At 36.0% G+C, this 20,539-nt stretch overlaps 1 protein-coding gene across 5 annotated transcripts in view; it reads left to right on the forward strand.

The window, feature by feature from the left end:
- Positions 1–20,539, forward strand: part of FAM184A (family with sequence similarity 184 member A) — a 123,114-nt gene that overhangs the window by 94,832 nt on the left and 7,743 nt on the right. For all 5 annotated transcript variants that reach the window (XR_006966149.1, XM_047101910.1, XM_047101907.1 and 2 more), the window contains exons 11-14: positions 7,215–7,368; positions 11,398–11,525; positions 13,230–13,414; positions 13,839–13,985. Coding sequence is in view for 4 of the 5 variants with exons in the window: in XM_047101910.1 (XP_046957866.1) it covers positions 7,215–7,368; positions 11,398–11,525; positions 13,230–13,414; positions 13,839–13,985 (614 nt within the window). In the remaining variant the exon portion in view is untranslated. The remainder of the gene's footprint in view (positions 1–7,214; positions 7,369–11,397; positions 11,526–13,229; positions 13,415–13,838; positions 13,986–20,539) is intronic.

Here is a 20,539-nt window from a genome sequence, read left to right on the forward strand (position 1 = left end):
TAAAATTTCCATGCTACCCAAGCAATCTCCAGCTTCAATGCAGTCACTATTGAAATTGCAATGGCGTTCTACAAGAGTCTCATTTGAGACCTAGAGACCTCTGCAGGTTGAAAGTGTTGGAGAAACATCTATCATACAAATGGATGTTATGTCAAAAGAAAACTGAGGTAGCAATACGTATATTGAACAAAACTGACTTTAGAACAAAGATTAACGAGACAAAGAAGGATACTTACATAATAATAAAGGGCATAGTCCAACAAGAGGATATGACTATTGTAAATATTTATGCAACCAACATGGGAACACCCAAATACATGAAGTAGTTAATAGCAAGCATAAAGGAACTAATTGATACTAGAACAATTATAGGGAACTTTACCACTGCACTTACATCAAAGGCTAGATCATCTAAACAGAAGATCACCAAGGAAACAATGGCTTTGAATGACACATTGAACCAGAGAGATTTAACAGATATATTTAGAACATTCCATCCTAAAACAGCAAAATACACACTGTTTTCAAGTGCACATGAAACATTCTCCAGAATAGATCACATATTAGGCCACAAAACAAGCCTCAAAAAATACAAGAATGAAGTCATACCGTGTACCTTTTCTGACCTCAATGCTATGAAACTAGAAGTCAGCCACCAGAAAAAATCTGGAAAGACCACAAATACATGAAGGTAAATAACATGTTACTAAACAATGAATGGGTCAACCAGGAAATAAAAGAATAAATTTAAAAGTACATGTAAACAAATGAAAATGAAAACACAACAGTTCAAAACCTTTGTGATGCAGCAAAGTGGTTCTAAGAGGGAAGTTTATAGCAATTCAGGCCTACCTCAGGAATCAAGAAGAATCTCAAATAAACAACCTAACCTTACAACAAAGGAACCAGAAAAAGAACAAACAAAACTTAAAACCAGCAGAAGGAAGGAAATAATAAAGATTAGAGCAGAAATAAATGATAATAGAGCTAAAAAAAAAATCACTGAAACCAGGAGGTGGTTCTTTGAAGAAAAAAAAATGAATAAAATTGATGAACCTCTAGCCAGACTTATGAAGGAAAAAAAGACAAAGGACCCAAATAAATAAAACCAGAAGTGAGAGGGGAGAAATAACAACCAACACCACAGAAATGTGAGCAACTATAAGAGAATATTATGAAAAACTATATATCAATTAATTGGACAACCTAGGAAAGATGGATAAATTCCTAGAAACATGTAACCTGCCAAAATTGAAACAGGAGGAAATAAAGAAATTTGAGCAGACTGATAACCAACAAAAAAATTGCATCAGTAATCAAAAAACTTCCAACAAACAAAAGTCCAGGATCAGATGGCTTCACAGGTGAAATCTACCAAACATTTAAAGAGTTAATACCTACTCTTCCCAAAGTATTGCAAAAAATAGAGAGGGAAATAAAACTGCCAAATTCATTCTATGGTGCCAGCATTATCCTGATACCAAAACCAGATAAAGACACCACTAAAAAAGAGACCAACAGGCCAGTATCTCTGATGAAACATAGATGCAAAACTCCTCAACAAAATACTAACAAACTGATTCCAACAATACAGTAAAAAAAATCATTCTCATGGTCAAGTGGGATTTATTCTCTGGTTGCAAGGGTTCAATATTCAGTCAGCGTGATACATCACATATGATCATTTCAAGAGATGGAGGAAAAGCATTTGACAAAGTACAACATTGATTCATAATAAAAACCTTTAACAAACTCAGTTTAGAGGAACATACGTCAACTAAATAAAGGATTTATGTGAAAAACCTATAGCTAACATCACCCCCAATGGGGAAAAAAGAGCCTATCCTATAAGGTCAGGAACAAGACCAGGATGTCCACTCTCACCACTTTTATTCAGCATGGTACTAGAAGTCCTAAACACAGCAATCAGATAACACAAAGAAATAAAAGACATCCATATTAGTAAGGAAGAAGTATAACTTTCATCCTTTGCAGATATGATATGATATATATGATACTATACAGGGAAAACCTGAAAGACTCCACACACACACACACACACACACACACACACACACACAAAGGCTAGAACTGAAAAAATGAATTCAGTAAAGTTGTAGAATTCAAAATCAGTGTGCAGAAATCTATTGCATTTCTGTACACTAATAATGAAGCAGCAGAAAGTGGAATTAAGAAAATAATTCCATTTGTAATTGCACCAAAAATAATAAGATACCTAGGAATAAACCTAACCAGAGAGGTGAAGGATCTATACTCTGAAAACTTTAAAACACTGACAAAAGAAATTGAAGATGACACAATGAAATGGAAAGACATTCCATGCTTATGGACTGGAAGAACAAATATTCTATTTAACAAATACTAAAATATGTATACTACTCAAAGAAATCTACACATTTAATGCAATCCCTATCAAATTACCAACAGCATTTTTCACAGAATTAGAACAAACAGTCCTAAAATATTTATGGAATTGCAAAAGATCCCAAATCGCCAAAACAAACTTGAAAGAGAAAAGCAAAACTGGAGTCATCACAATTCCAGACTTCAAGTTACACTACAAAGCTGTAGTAATGAGAACAGTGTGGACTGGCACAAAAATAGGCATACAGATGAATGGAACAGAATAGAATATCCAGAAATAAACCCACAGTTTTCTGGTCAATTAATCTTTGACAAAGCAGGAAAGAATATCCAAAAATATCTCTTTGACAAATGGTATTGAGAAAACTGGACAGCAACATGCAAAAGAATTAAACTGAACCACTTTCTTACACCATACACAAAAATAAATTCAAAATGAATTAAAGACCTAAATATGAAACCTGCAACCATAAAAATCCTAAAAGAGAACACAAGCAATAATTCTCTTGACAACTTTCCATGGCAACTTTTTTCTAGAAAGGTTCCCTGAGGCAAGGGGTACAAAAACAAAAATAAGCTTGGGACTGCATCAAAAAAGGAAGCTTCTGCACAGTGAAGGAAACACTGAATGGAAGAAGATATTTGCAAATGACCTATCTAATAAAGGATTAGTATCCAAAATATAAAAAGAACTTTCTATGACTCAACACCCAGAAAAGAAATAATTCAATTAAAAATAGGCAGAAGACATGAACAGACATTCCTCCAAATAAGACATACAGATGGCCAACACATTCATAAAAAGATGCTCAACATCACTTATCTTCACAGAAATGCAAACCAAAACTACAATGAGAGATGACCTCACACCTGTCAGAATGGCTAAAATCAGTAACATAGGAAACAACAGGTGTTGACAAGGATGTGGAGGAAGAGGAACCCTTGGGGTGCCTGGGTGGCTCAGTCGGTTAAGTGACTCTTGGTTTTGGCTCAGGTCATGATCTCATGGTTTGTGAGTTTGAGCTCTGCATCGGGCTCTGTGCTGGTAGTGCGAGCCTGCTTGGGATTCTCTCTCTCCCTCTCTCTCTGCCCCTTCCCTGTTTGTACTGTCTCTCTCTCTCAAAAATAAGTAAATAAAAACTTTTTTTAAAAAAGGAACCCTCTTGAACTATTGGTAGGAATGCAAACTGGTGCAGCCACTATGGAAAACAGTATGAAGGTTCCTCAAACAATTAAAAACAGAAGTACCTGAGGCGCCTGAGTGGCTCAGTCAGTTGAGCATCTGACTCTTGATTTTGGCTCAGGTCATAATCTCAGTTTGTGAGATTGAGCCCCGTATCAGGCTCTGTGCTGACAGCATGGAGCCTGCTTGGGATTCTCTCTCCTTCTCCCCTGCCCATGCCCTCTTCAAAAAAATAAACATTAAAAAAAAAATAAACTACCCTATAATCCAGTAATTGCCCTACTGGGTATTTACACAAAGAATACAAAAACACTAATTCAAAGGGATATATGTACCCCTATATTTATAGCAGAAGTATTTACAATAGTCAATATATGGAAGCAGCCCAAGTATCCATTGATAGATGAATGGATAAAGATGTGGTATATATATCCAGTGGAATATTATTCAGCTATAAAATAGAATGAAATCTTGTTATTTCAGTGACATAGATGGAGCTAAAGACTATAATGCTAAGTGAAATAAGTCAATCAGAGAAAGACAAATACCATATAATTTTACTCATATGTGAAATTTAAGAAAAGAAAAACAAATGAGCAAAAGGAAATGAAAGTTAGAGGCAAACCAAGAAACAGACTCAAGTATAGAGAACAAACTGGATGGTTACAGAGGCGGGTAGATGGGTTCGAAGATGGGTGGAATAGGTGATGGGGATTAAGGAATTCACTTGTCATGATGAGCACTGAGTGTTTAATATAAAAACAATTAAAAAAATCCCTTCTCCCCAGAAGTTAATGTTTGTGTATATAATGTGAATTGAAAATAAACAGCAATTTCATTTTTTAAAAATGCAATGGCGTCTTCCACAGATTTAGAACAAATAATCCTAAGAATTTGTATGGAATTACTGCAAGACCCTGAACAGCCAAAGTAATCTTGAGAAAGAACAACAGAACTGGAGCTATCACTCTTCCTGATTTCCATCTATACTACTAAGCTATAGAAATCAAAACAGTATGGTACTGGCACAAAAACACAGACCAATGGAACAGAATACAGAGTCCAGAAATAAACCCATGGTCAGTTAGTTTACAACAAGAATATATAATGGGAAAAAGACAGTCTCTTCAATAAATGATGCTCGGAAAAATGTGCAAAAGAATGAAACTGGACCACTTTCTTATACCATATACAAAAATAAACCCCAAATGGATTAAAGACCTGGGGCATCTGGGTGGCTCAGTCAGTTGAGCATACAACTCTTCATTTCGGCTCAGTCCTGATTCCAGGGTCATGGGAACAAGTCCTGCATCAGGCTGTGTGCTGCGTATGGATTCTACTTAAGATTCTCTCTCTCTTCCTCTGCCCCTCTCTCCTGCTCTCTCTCTAAAAAAGAAGAAAAAAGAAAAAAAACCATTTTTAAATTAAAAGTAAAAAAGCTTTTGCTAGTAAAGGAGACCATCAATAAAACAAAAAGGCAACTCAATGAATGGGAGAGGATATTTGCAAATGATTTATCCAATAAAAAATTACTATTCAAAATATATAAAGAACTTACAGAACTCAACACCAAAAAACCACAATCTGATTAAAAAACAGGTGGGAGACCAGAATAAACATTTTCCAAAGAAGGCATACAAATGGCCAATGGATACAGGAAAAGATACCCAATGTCACTAATCATCAAGGAAATGCACATCAAAACCACAATGAGATATCACCTCTCAGAATGGCTGGTATTAAAAGACAAGAAATAACAAGTGTTGGCAAGGATGTGGAGAAAAGGGAATGTAAATTGGTACAGCCATTGTGGAAAACAGTATGGAGGTTCCCCTCAAAATTAAAAATAGAGCTCCTGCGTGATACAGCAATTTCCCTTCTGGGTACTTATCTGAAGAAAATGAGAAGATATCTGCACTCCTGTATTCATGGCAGCACTATTTAAAATAGCCAAGATATAGAAGCAACCTAAGTGTCCATCGGTAGATCAACGGATAAAGATGTGTGTGTGTGTGTGTGTGTGTGTGTATTGAAAGATACACACACACACACACACACAATGGAATATTACTCAGCCATTAAAAGAATGAAATCTTGCCATTTGTGATAACATGGGTGGACCGGGGGGTATTATACTAAGTGAAATAAGTCAGAGAAAGGCAGATACTGTAGGATTTCACTTGTATGTACTGAACAAAAAGAAAACAAATGAACAAACAAAACCTAAACAGACTAATAAATGCAGAAAATAAACTTGTGGTTGCCAGATGGGAGGAGATGGGGGCGGGGGGGGAGGGGCGGAATGAGCAAAGTAGGTGATGGGGATTAAGGGATACAAACTTCCAATTATAAAAGAAGACCTGGAGATGTAGTAAAGTACAATATAAGCAATATAGTCAGTAATATAATAACTTTGTATGGTGATAGGTGGTGATTACACTTCTGGTGACTATTTCATAGTGTTCATAAATGTTGAATCAGTATGTTGTATCTGAACCTAATATTGTATGTTATCTGTACCTTAACAAAGGTGCACGCGTGCGCGCGCGCGCACACACACACACACACACACACACAATTAGACCTGATTGTTAAATAATCTTTTTGTTGGTATCATTTGTGAATTAGAATAACATATAACCTCTTGTATCAGTACTTTAATTTTACACATTCAGTCTCTTTAGAACGTTAATCATTTTTCAAAAGTTGTGCATCACTAGGTAGCTAAGCTACCTAAGTAACTAAAGTTGTCTAGATTAAAAGTTCCATATTTTACTATATTTAAAGAAACCTGTGCTTTATTTTTCAGAAATAAAACACTTGAGAAACAGTGAGCATAAGTAGCCAAATATTAACTTATAAAAACAGGATTTTAGAGTAATGGCTAGGGAAATATAGCCATAGTTACAACATGGTATCTTTCTCAGAAACCTTTCATGTTACAGATTATGGTAAGAAAAACCCTTCTTGTCAGTTCAGTCTGTATCCTTGAGGTACGCTGACCTCTGTTTTTCTCCCGTGGCCACATAACTTCTCTTAGTTTTAGCCACATATATGTAGTCTATTTTCTCTGGTTAGGCTTTTAGAACTAATCATGTGAGAGGTTTGTTTACTTTTCCAGCTCCCTACTCTCACAGATTTTCTTCTGTTCCCAAATGCCTGTAGAAAGTCATTACAAAATATTTGATAAGGTTGGAGTTGTAAAAGCCATCTGTCATCTGTCTTTTCCTGATCAGAAGGAGATCTTTTCTTGTTAATGCCCTCCTCCTCTCTTCCTAAGTTTGTGCACACAGAGGAAATATTCATTCATTTAGGTGCCTTACACCCCTCAACAACTTCAGAAAATGACTTTAGTGGAAAACTACCTTAGGTAAAGGGCTGACATCCCAATTTAAACACAATACATTGGATCAACTGGTTTCATAAGGATTGTTCTACTGAAGTGACCCTATTAATTTAGTTTCTAATGGTTGTTATCTTATATATAAAATATCCTTGAAGATGAATTAAAAATGCCTTGTTTTTCTTAAATAACTGAGTTTTAGTAATTTATTTTTTGCCTCCCCCCACAATAATTTTTTATTTTGCTTTCATTTTCTTTCCTGTATTCTAACATAATAAATTGAATACATTTCTCCTGTTTTAGGCTCTTGAAAATCATTTACAACAAAAACATTCTGCAGAGCTTCAGTCATTAAAAGATGCACATAGAGAGTCAATGGAGGGCTTCCGGATAGAAATGGAACAGGAACTTCAGACTCTTCGGTTTGAATTAGAAGATGAAGGAAAGGCTATGCTTGGTATTTTGAAAGGATTATAATCTTGTCATATTTATTTGTATCTTCTTTAAAATTCAACATGAAATGACAAAGTTTTATTTTTAGTTTTTGACACACCAAAATGAGTATCTAAGTGTTTTGCATATTTGAAGTTACCAGATGAAGCGGTGAGTATGGAGGAGTAGAATGGATAGAACACAATGAAGTGAGGTCCCCTCACCTTTCTCCGTACTCTGGCTATGTAAGCAGCACTCACTGGGGCTTCCACCTATTAAGAGACTAAATGGAGTTGCCCTGACTTTCCAGTGACCGAAAGGAGTAGATAAGTATGGAGCCACACGTCCTTAGACGTGATAGTCATATGGGTTGTTTGTTTTTGTTTTTGTTTTTGTTTTTTTTTTTCCCACTTCAGGATTTTGTTTGTATGAGAAAACTCTTTAGGTCTGACTTTTTGCTTAGGTATTTTTCAGATATTTTTTATTGGGATTTTAATCTTTGAAGTGTTCAAATCACTACCCTTCTTATGAAGAGATCAGTTGAGTTTTGAAGAAATACTGCATAGGTATTTAAAGAGTTTGGGGGTGGGGGGGGTTGGTGTTGTTTGGTAACTTTATTCCTACCATCTCATTTTCCTTCTGTTTGTTTTTTTCCCCAAAATCTCTTAATATAAGTTTTTATTGTATGTTGTCACATTTCAGTGGCATATGCTTTCTAAGTAGGAATTGGAAACAGAGAAGACCAAAGTGTTGTGAATACTTTGGGCCTCAAAGGCAAAGCCTTTTGACCCAATACATCATCTCTATTATTGCTGGGAGCCCTAGGCCAGGTCGTCATAGTTCTCTCCTCTTCCTCTGTGACAAGACACTGCGATAGCCAGGGTGAAAATCATCGTGAGAATGTTTATCAAACATTTGTGGAATACCTGTTTACATGCTACAGAAACTGCTGAGCAAGGAGAACTAAAAAGTGAACTGCTGCTCTGTCTTTACATACAAGGAGCATACAGTCCAATGCAGAGGTAGCCTTTGGAGAATTCTGGCCCAAGGGAAGCACAGACTTTCCACAACTGTATGAAAAGAAGTAGAAACAGGCCAAGTGTTAGCACTATTGTTTAGTCCATTGAAACTTGATTAAATACCTCTTTGTTGACAAAAGGACTTTTTGTGATTTTAATTAAACTTTTTTATTTTGAGATAATTATAGATTCATATGAGCTTGTAAGAAGTAATACAGAGAGATCCTCTGAACACTTTAGACAGTTTCCCCCAGTGGTAACATCTTTCAAAACTGTAGTTCATATCACAATCAGGATACTGACATTGATACTGTCAAGACACAGAACACTCCCATTACCATGAGGATCCCATTTATAGCAACACCTACTTCCCTTTCCTCCCCACCTTTGATGCCTGGCAACCATTAATCTGTTATCCATTTCTATTATTTTGTCATTTAAAAAATGTTATAAATGGAATAACATATCACCTTTTGGTGATTGTTTTTTTTTTTTTTACTCAGCATAATTCTCTAGAGATTCATCCAGGTTGTCGTATGTATCAATAGTTTGTCCCTTTTTATTGCTGAAGGACAATTGTTATTCTTTACCCATTGAAGGACATCTGGTGTTTTCAGTTTTGTGTAAGAGTAAGCTTTCATTTCTCTGAGATAAATGCCTAGGAGTAGAGTTGCTGGATCATATGATGATTGTAGCTTTAGTTAAGAAACTGTTTTCCAGAGTGGCTGTACCTTTTCACATTCTCACCAGCAATGAATGAGTGACAGTTTCTTTCACATCCTTACCAGCATTCGATGTCACTGTTTTGTATTTTAGCCATTCAGATAGGAGTGTGGTATTACCTCATTGTGAATTTTACTTTGCACTTCTCTAATGGCTACTTATGTTGAACATGTTTTCAGGTATTCATTTGCCATCTGTATATCTTTTCTAACTGGATTGTTTGTATTTTTACTGTTGAGTTTTGGGAGTTCTTCATGTATTCTAGGTACCAGTCCTTTGTCAGGATCCGTCAGGTCTACATTTTGCACCCCTTATACTATTGAAATTACTGTCCCTGAAGTCACCATTGAACTTTGAAATTCCAAATTCATATATTCTCAGTAGCTCTCATCATATTTGCTCTGTCTGCATCATTTGACCTCTTAGACCTTCTTGAATCTTCTTTTCCCATTGGTCTCCATGATCATATACTCACCGCACTGCATTCTGACCTCTGCTTTTTAAGAATCTTCACTTGCTGCTCCTGTTTTCTATGCATCTGTTAAATATGGCTGTTTCCCAATCTTTAGTCCCCAGCCTTTTGGTCTGTTTTTCAGTCTTCAGGCTTTTCCCAGTTGATTGGATTCACAGCTATGGCTCCAACTACTATCTATTGTGCTAGTGACTCCAAATATGTATTTCGAGACCGAACTCCTTTCCTTGTGAATTAGATTTCTATTTCTTATTGCATATTAGAAAGTTAGATATTGTAAATTATATTCTATATTTTTAAATATTAGCTTACCATCTTTCTCAAGTCCAAAGTGTATTGCCATTCCTGTACCTTCCATTTTAACTAAGAGTGTCACTGTTTACCCAGTTGCCCAAGCCAGGAAGCTAGGAGAACTTATCTTCTTTTGCTTCCACATTCTGTTATTTCCTCCACTTTTCATAGTCATATCATTTTTCACCTGGGTTATTGTCATAACCTTCTCGCTGATCTTTGTTCCTTCAGTTCATCCTTCAGACTCCAGTCTGGCTAATCTGTGTAAGACCCAAATCTCACCATGTAACTTGCCAACTTTAAATCCTTCACTGATTCCCATATACCACCTCACTGCCTGTCAAGTTTTTCCACTGAAGCCGCCCTTCATACCAGGGGAGACTAAACTTAAGCCCTATGTGGAGGCCTCAGGAAGAGCCTAAATTGACTAGCTACAAGCACAGCATTTCTTTGAAGTCATCTTATGTTTTAGCTTTACAATATATAATTTGCATTTTACTCACATCTCCTTTGTATTAACATGAAAGTAATGACTTTCCCCTAAATCTTTAAGTACAGTTCATTTTTCAGATGATGATATTGTATACGCTAAAAGTCCCTCAGATATACTGCCACACATATTCCAGACTGAGAACCATGAACCTAAACATAAAGTAAAAAGCATTTTATGCTACAACTTTCTCAGACTGGGCTCCATTTTCTTTCCAGTATGACCACATGTTCTGTGGGCATCTGCCACACCATCTTCCTATAGTTTACCTGATAAATTAGGTTCTCTCTGCTTTTGCATATCTTATCCCTTTCTCATTTATGCTTTTCTCTTTCTCCACTTGGAGAACCCCTACTCAGTGCTATAGACTGAGACCCTGTGACAGTTCCTTTGTGATAGCATTCCTAATTTCCTTCTCCTAGGAAATAGTGCTTCCACTGCTGTGCTTTCATTATAACTAATATTCATTTCTGATATTCCACTTAATTCCCTGGCATGATGCCTTTCCCTGTAGCCTATGCAGTTATTAGAACAGGGTCATATTTTGTTCTCCCTTAGTATAGTACCTGACATTCAGTAAATGTGGATTGTATCAAATAATCTCAAATTCAAATAAAAATGATGATTTACAAATCACTAAGAGCACTCACCAGCCAGTGCTTAACATCTTTCAGAAATATTGTGGAAGAATTCTTACCTGGGTGGGAAGTTGCTTCCTAAATGAATGTATGTTGTGGTATTATTCAGCTCTAAAATGATGTTATTCCAGTAGTGAATGAGAAAAGTTAAAAATATTTCATTTCCATTAGCACCTTACTGCCAAACTCAAAGCATATATGGAAATTCCTTGATCTATTGAGCAGATGAAAATTTTCTTGTTCTTATCAAAGCTGGATGACCTTTAAATTCATGACATTCTATGACAGTCTATGATATTTTAATGGGCATATACAAGTGTCCTAATTTTAAAATTAATATTCTGTGACTTTTATAATTTTTATGTAAAGTATCAGTAATATTTTTCAATATACTAAAGCTCTTTTTTCCCTCGGATTCCAGCTTCCTTACGATCAGAACTAAACCATCAACATGCGGCTGCAATTGATTTGTTACGGCACAGTCATCATCAAGAATTGGCAGCTGCTAAAATGGAATTAGAACGAAGCGTAGATATTAGCAGAAGACAGGTAAAGAAGAACATGTTATGGGATGATTCCTTAAATGTGGATAGATCTGAATGTTCACAATTTTCTGAAAATTTTGTAATAACTAGTATTTACATTAGTTACTATTTACTACCTATATTGAAGAGCTTTATTTTTAAAGGGAAATAAGGTAATTTGACTTATTATATTGGTCATAAAATTACATTTTATGACTTTTTCATTGAATATATTGAATTTTACTTGCATCCTGAGAAAGCGATCAATGAAATATGAATAACACAAAGAGTAAAGACAGAATACCATAAAACAGCATTGTCTATAGGTGGACCTCTTCTTTATCTGCTATCTACTGTGGTAGTCACTGGCCACATTGGCCAAATATGTCTAGTGTGACCGAGGACCAGGATTTTCAATTTTGTTTAATTTTAAATCATTTAAACTTGAATTTAAATAGTCATGCTGGATAGCATAGCTATGGAAGTAGTAGGTCCTCAAAAAAAAAAAAAAAAGATATTTCCATACCACTCTAGCACAGGTAATATTTATGCTTTTTAAACTTCGCTCTTTAATGAAGTGTACTTCCTTTAATTAGAGAATTTATGATCTTGAATATATGTCTATCCAGGTGGAGGGATTTCTAGGCATAGTGTAATGAAGTCCATTATTTTTTAGACTTAAGACTTTTACTTTGTTAATCTTTAGCTATGTTAAATGATCAGCTCAAATTTTCTCTTCATTGCTATGAAGTTTTTTGTTTTTTTTTTTTTTTTCAACGTTTATTTATTTTTTTGGGGACAGAGAGAGACAGAGCATGAAGGGGGGAGGGGCAGAGAGAGAGGGAGACACAGAATCGGAAACAGGCTCCAGGCTCTGAGCCATCAGCCCAGAGCCTGACGCGGGGCTCGAACTCACGGACCGCGAGATCGTGACCTGGCTGAAGTCGGACGCTTAACCGACTGCGCCACCCAGGCGCCCCTGCTATGAAGTTTTAAATGAGCCACCTTATAATCATGGAGGGAAGTTCTATCTTCAACTATGCTGACACTGAAATTGACAATATCTAGTAGACATTGTGAAAAACAGTGACTTCTAGGAATATGGAAGGGAGCTTATCTTTCAGACAAGGTAACTGTTAGATCAGCACAAAGCAGACAAAGTCTGCTTTCTAAACCATATGATATGTGTGTGTCGGGATGGCCTACCTAGATGCAGGGAATTTTTAGATTAAAGGACAGTGGTGCCAGCATTTTACTGTAAGCCCATATAACTTGGTGAGTATGTAGGAGCCCTGCATTCTAATTTGAACTCTGCCATTCATATACATCCTCCTTGAACAGGTATCTCTTGGGTATTGGTTTCCTTGTCTGTAAAATGTGTGGGAAATTGCATTTTATGGTCTTTTGGGCCTCTTGTCACCCTGATATTATCCATATAAACTGTATCCATATAAACACTTCATATATATATATGGAAAAAGAAGAGCCTTTAGATTTTTTTCAGCAGTTTGCTTTCCAAGCAGTGTCATTACATTTGACATTCCAGTATGTCATTTTCTTTCCTTTAGATAAATGCAGAAAGCAAATATTAGAATACGTTTAAGAATTATTTGTAGGGGTACCTGGCTGGCCGAGTTGGTAGAGCATGCAATTCTTGATCTCGGGGTTGTGAGTCCAAGTTCCGCATAGAGCTTACTTTAAAATACAAATAATTATTTGTATTTTGCAGAGTAAGGAACATATGTGTAGAATAACAGATCTACAAGAGGAATTAAGGCACAGAGAGCATCACATCTCAGACTTGGATAAGGAGGTACAGCACCTTCATGAAAATATAAGTGCCCTAACCAAAGAATTGGAATTTAAGGGGAAAGAAATTCTCAGAATACGAAGTGAATCTAACCAACAGATGAGGTATGTCATTAATCACAACGGACAGAATATACAGTATTGCCTGAAAGACTGCTATAATAGTAGTTAGCAATACATGCTTATTTTTATGACTAGACTGCCTTCTCGTAGATATTGAAGACCACTCCTTTATTTGTTGATGGCTGTAATTTAGAACATAGATAAAATGTTGGTATTTTGAATAATATGTATGTACTCATTAACTTTGGAAACTATACAATTAACTAAAATCTTTATAAAATGTAATTTAAAAAGCATTAAAGGAGACAACTTTAACAAACTCGAAGATAGGAGCAAAGTAAGTTATTTTAGGCTATTTCCATTAATTTTCTCTATATTATACATAAAACCATTTCAAATCTGTAGAATATAGAAAGTTTTGAAAGCTTGATTTCAGAATAACATTTTCTTAACCAAAAATAAACAGGTTGCATGAACAAGATTTAAACAAGAGACTTGAAAAAGAGCTGGATGTCATGACAGCAGACCACCTCAGAGAGAAAAATATCATGCGGGCAGATTTTAATAAGACTAACGAGCTACTCAAGGAAATAAATGCAGCTTTACAAGTGTCGTAAGTCATATTATATTAAAGAAAATTCATATGTGGGACATAAACTGAGGAGACTGTGTCTAACCTCAGATTAGCTATTCTTTTTAAATCTAATTAAGGGATACTTAAAAAAGAAAACATAAGTGCTATATTCCAGATGGTAATTGCAGTATGATATTTTATTTAATGAGAATAAGGCAATTGAATGATTGTTTCTCAGCTGCCACTGTTCTGGTTCTGCTAGGACAGTCCTTGCCTAAAGCCTGTCCCTCAGGATCTTGAACCGACATGCCATGGTGAAAACTCCAAAGATGTCCATTATATAATATTAAATACAAAGGGCATATTGTGGCCAAAAGGAATATTATGATCCTATACATAAACTAATAATACATATTTTATATACAAATATCAAAAAATCTTGAAAAACAAATACAGAATTTTAATGACAGTACTTCCATCTAGAGAGTGGATTACAGGGTACTGGAGGTGGGGAAGAGCAAAAACTATAAAAATATCTTATACTCTACAGAGAGATTGTTGGAATTCATACAAACATTTAATATTGATTTGAAAAATTAGTGCAAGTTAAACATCACAGATAGTTACTACTCATACATAGTAACTCCAGTATTGTTAAAACCAAGATTTATCACTGTGGCCTAATGTTTTAAGAAAGTATTTAATAGCTTTTCTCTTTTCTCCACATTTCTAAACTCTTATAGCCAATGTGCAAATAACATTCACTCCATCTCTGTGCCCTAAACCCTGGTCCAACTTAAATTATTTTAGAATTAATTAATCTACTCTAAACTGCTGCTGCTGCAAATGGTTTATTCACCTTTAGTCTATTTTCTTCCAGTCAATTTAAAATGCTGAATAAAAATATGTAAATATCTCCACATAGTTCAGTAAAGTCAAAATAGTGACTAATCCCGTTAACCTTAGTCTCAAAGTGAAACTTAAACTCCTAGTGTCACTGTGCCTTATCCACCTGTGTCCACCACACTGACAGTTTCCTTCTGAGATTCTGTTACGTTTCCTCTACAGTCTAGAATAATCTGTTGTTACTACCTGATTACCTATCCCCATCTAAATATCTCCTCACATTTTATTCATTTAACTGATTAAGCTTCATAGCTGCTTTTGTTACATATATGTAACATATACAACCACATTCACTTCAGCTGAAACAAAAAACAGACCCCAGTTGTTGGCATTTACTTCAGTGGTGGCTTCTCAAGTGAAGTACTCTGCAATGGACACACAGGATTTTCGCATTAGTAGGCACTTGAATGTTTCCTGAATAAATTTTTTGAGAATTCTAACATTTATCACATTATGAAGTTATACTTGAAATGATGAGGAGACCTGTGAGATCATTTTCCCAGTCACAATGATTTCTGGTGTTTCCTGGTTTTGGAGGTAATATTTAAATCCTTTTGAGCTACAGTAAGAGCTCAGGTATCTTCCATGTAGAAGAGTGCATCCATCACCTTAGGCATTTTGCAAAAATTAGTTACAGTAAACCCCACTCTTGGCTTTCCCTTCTCCTGGCCTCAGTGTTACTCATTGGGCAGAGACTGAAATCCTGGTATCTCCCTCTTCACAGTCTGAAAAAACATGCTCACAAAAATAACCTGTGTCTATCCATGTGTCCTGTCTCCTTAGGAATGTTAATTTACAAAGATTAAAGATTTGTTTCTACTTTATTCTGTTTTATATGGTTTTACACATTAGGAATTTTCAGTAGATAGTAAATAACTTAGTTTTGCTAATTATGGTAATTTTTAATTGAATTAGTATTACTCATGAGTCAAATATTTGATCTGCTTTTCTAGATCTACCACTTGTTTTATACTTCAGCTAGATCCATGTTAACCAACTGTATTTCTTTTTCCACCAGAAAACTGCTATCATACAATTAGTCTCTAGTTTAGGTATTTACTCTTTTAGTTGAAACCAAACACACACTCAAATAAATGTATTTAGACCAGGGCTGCCCAGATTTTTCTATGATAACAAAAATGTCCTGTATCTGCTCTGCCCAGTACAGTTGTTACTAGCCACAATGGCTGTTGACCATTTGAATTGTGGCTAGTGCCACCAAGGAATTGAATTTTTAATTTCATTTTAATTAATATAAATGTAAACAGCCACGTATGGACTAGTGGCTCCCATATTGGGAAAGCACAGTTTCTTGTTTTTGTTTTTTTGAGAGAGACAGGGACAGACAGAGTTTGCAAGCAGGGGAGGGATAGAGACAGAGGGAAACACAGGATCCGAAGCAGGCTTCAGGCTTTCAGCTGTTGACACAGAGCCCGATGCGACGCTCAAACTCACAAATCGCAAGATCATCATGACCTGAGCCAAAGTCAGACAATTAACCAACTGAGCCACCCAGGCACCCCTGGAAAGCACAATTTTAGACAATTGAGATATTTCTGCTCCATATCCTTAAATGCAGCCTGCTTGGATCTGCTGAATGCCTTCATCAGTGGTGATGAGCAGGGAGACTGCATTCCAGGTTAAGGAGCTGGGGGGACAACATTTGAACTATTCTTAGCCTGTTGCAAAGGACTATGGACACCTTACTGAAGTTCCTAATCAACTGCATGCTAACTTTAAGTGTTTGAAATTGGAAAAGCCCTGTGGAATCATAGAAGTGGGTGGTAGTGGAAGGGCTGCAGCATTATGGGTCAGGCTGAAGCCTGAAGTGGAAGGGCCTCTTGAGCAGCTGGAAGCTTTATTTCTGTTCCTGCCCCAAACCCTGTTTGGACTTCAGGGAAGAGGGGAATGGAAATTTAAAGAATGGAAAGGTACCCTCTAAACATTGTAGAAATGGTGATGAGTTCTGTAGTTATGGAATGATTACTAGAAAACCCCCTCTCTACTGCTAGGTACTCAAGTCTTAGATTTTCTGATACTCTATAGAAACTATTTTATTTTCCTGAGTGGGATAGTAGTAAAACCCTTGTGTCTAATATGTCATAGTTTTTGTTTGTTTTAGGAACAAATGAGAGAATGGCTGTTTTAAAGAACTTTAAGCCAAATCTAAATCTATATAGAACGTGGGTGGGGTCATGACATCTTTATTATGCAAAAAGAGGAGTTCAGAGATTATTATTGATTGTCTAGTTTACATTAACTTCTCACTGTACTGAAACAAAAGGAGTTTCTTCTTGGGGGAAGCATTGAGTTTTCTGTATGGGGCCTTTAAGTAGGTAAGTAATCCCTAATTGAAAAAACACTCCACCATATTGGAATTACCACTCTTTAAAAGTTGTTGATAAAAGAGTTCTTTTATCTATACTACTCTAATCATCTTTTGTTGTTGTTGTTTGATTTTTAAATTACCATTCAGGTTGTGTTCATAAGTTTTGTGAGGTAAGGAGATAGTAGTCTGTGCCCATCAATTATGGGGAAACAAAGGTTCAACATTAAACTTCCTCAATTATTGTATTTCCTTTCCTTAAACTGTAGAGAAGGATGGTATAATAGAGTTTATTTTTATATAGTTAAAATTCTAAAATATATGTGTGCCAATACTGTTTGGCCTATAATCTCAATTTGCTGACTTTGTCAATTATGTTTATAAAACATAGGAGTACTGCCACCTTGAAAAGTTTTTTATATGTTTTATACAGCTTTTTTATGTATTCATATTTTTGGTTTGTGTTGTTCATGAACCCTAGACATTGACCTATATATTCCCAGAGCCAAAAAAAATCAGGGCATGCATGCCTGGGGAGAATCCAACAGTGACCTAATTAGTAATTATATATGTTTTATTTCTGTTTTCTCTAGTATTGCTTTTTTTAATTTAAAAAAATTTTTTTAATATGAAATTTATTGTCAAATTGGTTTCCATACAACACCCAGTGCTCCTCCCAACAGGTGCCCTCCTCAATGCCCATCACCCACCCTCCCCACCCTCCTACCCCCCATCAACCCTCAGTTTATTCTCAGTTTTTAAAAGTCTCTTATGATTTGGCTCTCTCCCTTAACTTTTTTTTCCCCCTTCTCCTCCCTCATAGTCTTCTGTTCTCAGTATTACTTTTAATGTGAATCTGTATTTTGAGTAAAAGACTATACAAACTTGTACATTTCCCCTCAAGGCAGTGTTTCCCAGGCTTTATTAACCTTTCAGAATTTGGTCATTTCTGGCTACCAGCTACCTTTGATACGGTTTTCATATTTTTAATTGACTCATTATAACTTAAAAAATTTAACAGGAAAACTTGATTATTTCTGCAGTAAAACCATTATCACTACTGAAAAATCGTATCCATTTTTCTTTTTTTTTTTAAACATTTTTGAGAGACAGAGTGTGAGCAGGGGAGGGGCAGAGAGAGGGGGAGACATAGAATCAGAAGCAGGCTCCAGGCTCTGAGCTGTCAGCACAGAGCCCGACAGGGGGCTTGAACCCACAAACCATGACCTGAGCTGAAGTTGGATGCTCAACCAACTGAGCCACCTAGGCGCCCCTGTATCCATTTTTCTAAATAGAAGTTAGGCTGGGGCACCTGGATGGCTCACTTGGTCAAGCATCCTTACCATTCTTGTGGGTTCTTGAGTTTGAGCCCCACATTGGGCTCCATGCTGTGACAGTGCAGAGCTGTTTGGCCCTCCCCCACTCATGCTGTCTCTCTCTCTCTCTCTCTCTCTCTCTCAAAATAAATAAACTTTAAAAATAAGTAAATAAATAAATAGAAGCTAGGCTGTAATTATACAAATGTAAATTCTGTGAAAATACAACAATGTTATTAGATCCTAGCTACTATTTGATGCTGCAGGCCTGCCCAATGGTATGAAGTAGGGTAATAAGCATATGTTATAAAGGCCATTTAAGATACATAGAACAAAACTGTGACTTTTTTCCTTCTTGTGACCAGAAAGATTAAAGGAGAATAAAACTAAGATCATTTCCTGTACCACCAGTTGTTCACACCTAGTCTTTAGGAAGCAGTGCTGGCCTAGAGTTCACAGGGGCAACTGAAGAAAGAGATTGTTGACCAGCGTTGGCTTGAAATGGATCAGAGTAATACCAAGGGTTCTTCCTGTTAGGATTTTGAAAGACTTGGTAATTCTGGAAATACATTTGCAAGTTAAATCTAGATCATTTTACTTGTTCTCTCCTTTAATGCTTTCCCATTTATATTTATATGAATGGTTTCTTCAATTTAATCAATTATTTTTTCCCTTTAATATCCAGGTATCTTTTAAAAGGTGTGTGTGTGTGAGAGAGAGAGAGAGAGAGCGAGAGAGAAAGTCATTTTGTGGAGAGGATTAACTGATGACAGTTTTGTAGGTAAAGCATGCTTTACCTAAATGAGAACTTACACTAGAATTGAGGCTCAGAGCAAAAAAAGATGGGTCACGGGTTGTAAGTGATTTAGACTCACTTTTCCTTAACTTCTCATTGTACTAGAACTAAAACAATAGACATAATAGTTCTATTTTTTTTTATTTTGTTCTGTTTTGGGTTTTTTTTTTCCATAATAGTTTTAAATAAGGTGTTAAATTGAGTTTTTTAGTGACCATTTACTGCCAAGTATTCTTGTTTAGCTGCAGGAAGCAGTTCAAAAATCTTGTATTTTGTGTTTAATGATAAAGTTCTACAGTGACATCTTGTGGCTACTCCAGTATTAAACCCAGTGCCTTTTTCCTTGACTGGATTATTGTTTCTCAAGCTTCTTAAAACTGTTGCCCTTAAAACACCCTATCACTATAAAATGCAAGTCCCTTTATGTGAGCCCAGTGAAATCACATCTTTCACTCAGTCTGCATGGTCACAAAAGAACAAAAGTAAAGACAGTGAAACTAACCTCAAACTGAACTGACAAAGACCAACTGATTCTGAGACTGCCCCTTCCTAACCCCACACTTCCCTTCACCCACACACCTCCCTAAACCCTCTAGATTAGAACTTTAGCTTGGAGTGAGTTAGTGTAGGAGTTTACTAAAATTCCTAAAGTACACAGAGATTCTTGTACCCCTTTAGAATTAGGGGGTGGGAGTAGATCACAGAATCCTAGAAGACAGATTGTCTAGAAGTTATTCAGTATTTGTTGAGTGAATAAGTTTTTCTGTGTGTCTTAATCCACCATGATTTTATTGAGCTTAATTTCTATCCTTTTATTTTCAAAGGAGTGAATTTTTAAGTCGTTCTATTTAAATTTTCTAAAATTGAAAGTACTTCTTCTGTAGCAGTTTCCATTTGCATCCTCTTCATTCTGCCTTGTCCTATATTTTTGGACCCTGCATGGTCTGTGGAGCCTCTGCTCATAAAGGGTGGCCTCTATCCTGGAGTCTTCAGTGGCATTCAGTCCTGTTGCCTTCTCGTCTCATTCAGGGCAGAAAAAGGGAAAAATGAAATTCTCTGATGTACTTTTTTTACAGTGTAATGTATTAGCTGATAATACAGAATTTTTAAATTGAGTTTCCCATAAACCGGAAAAGAATGATGTTATTATATGTGTCCTTTGTTTCCCTTTCCTCTGTATCTTTTCTTGTCCCTTGTCCCTTTTCGATATGTTACCAGTCCTTATGTCATCACACAGGAGTATAATTTT

The sequence above is a fragment of the Lynx rufus genome, unplaced genomic scaffold, assembly GCF_022079265.1.
Source record: "Lynx rufus isolate CCGP_SWC_20201006 ecotype Redwood Valley unplaced genomic scaffold, mLynRuf1.p SCAF_6, whole genome shotgun sequence".
Taxonomy (NCBI): domain Eukaryota; kingdom Metazoa; phylum Chordata; class Mammalia; order Carnivora; family Felidae; genus Lynx; species Lynx rufus.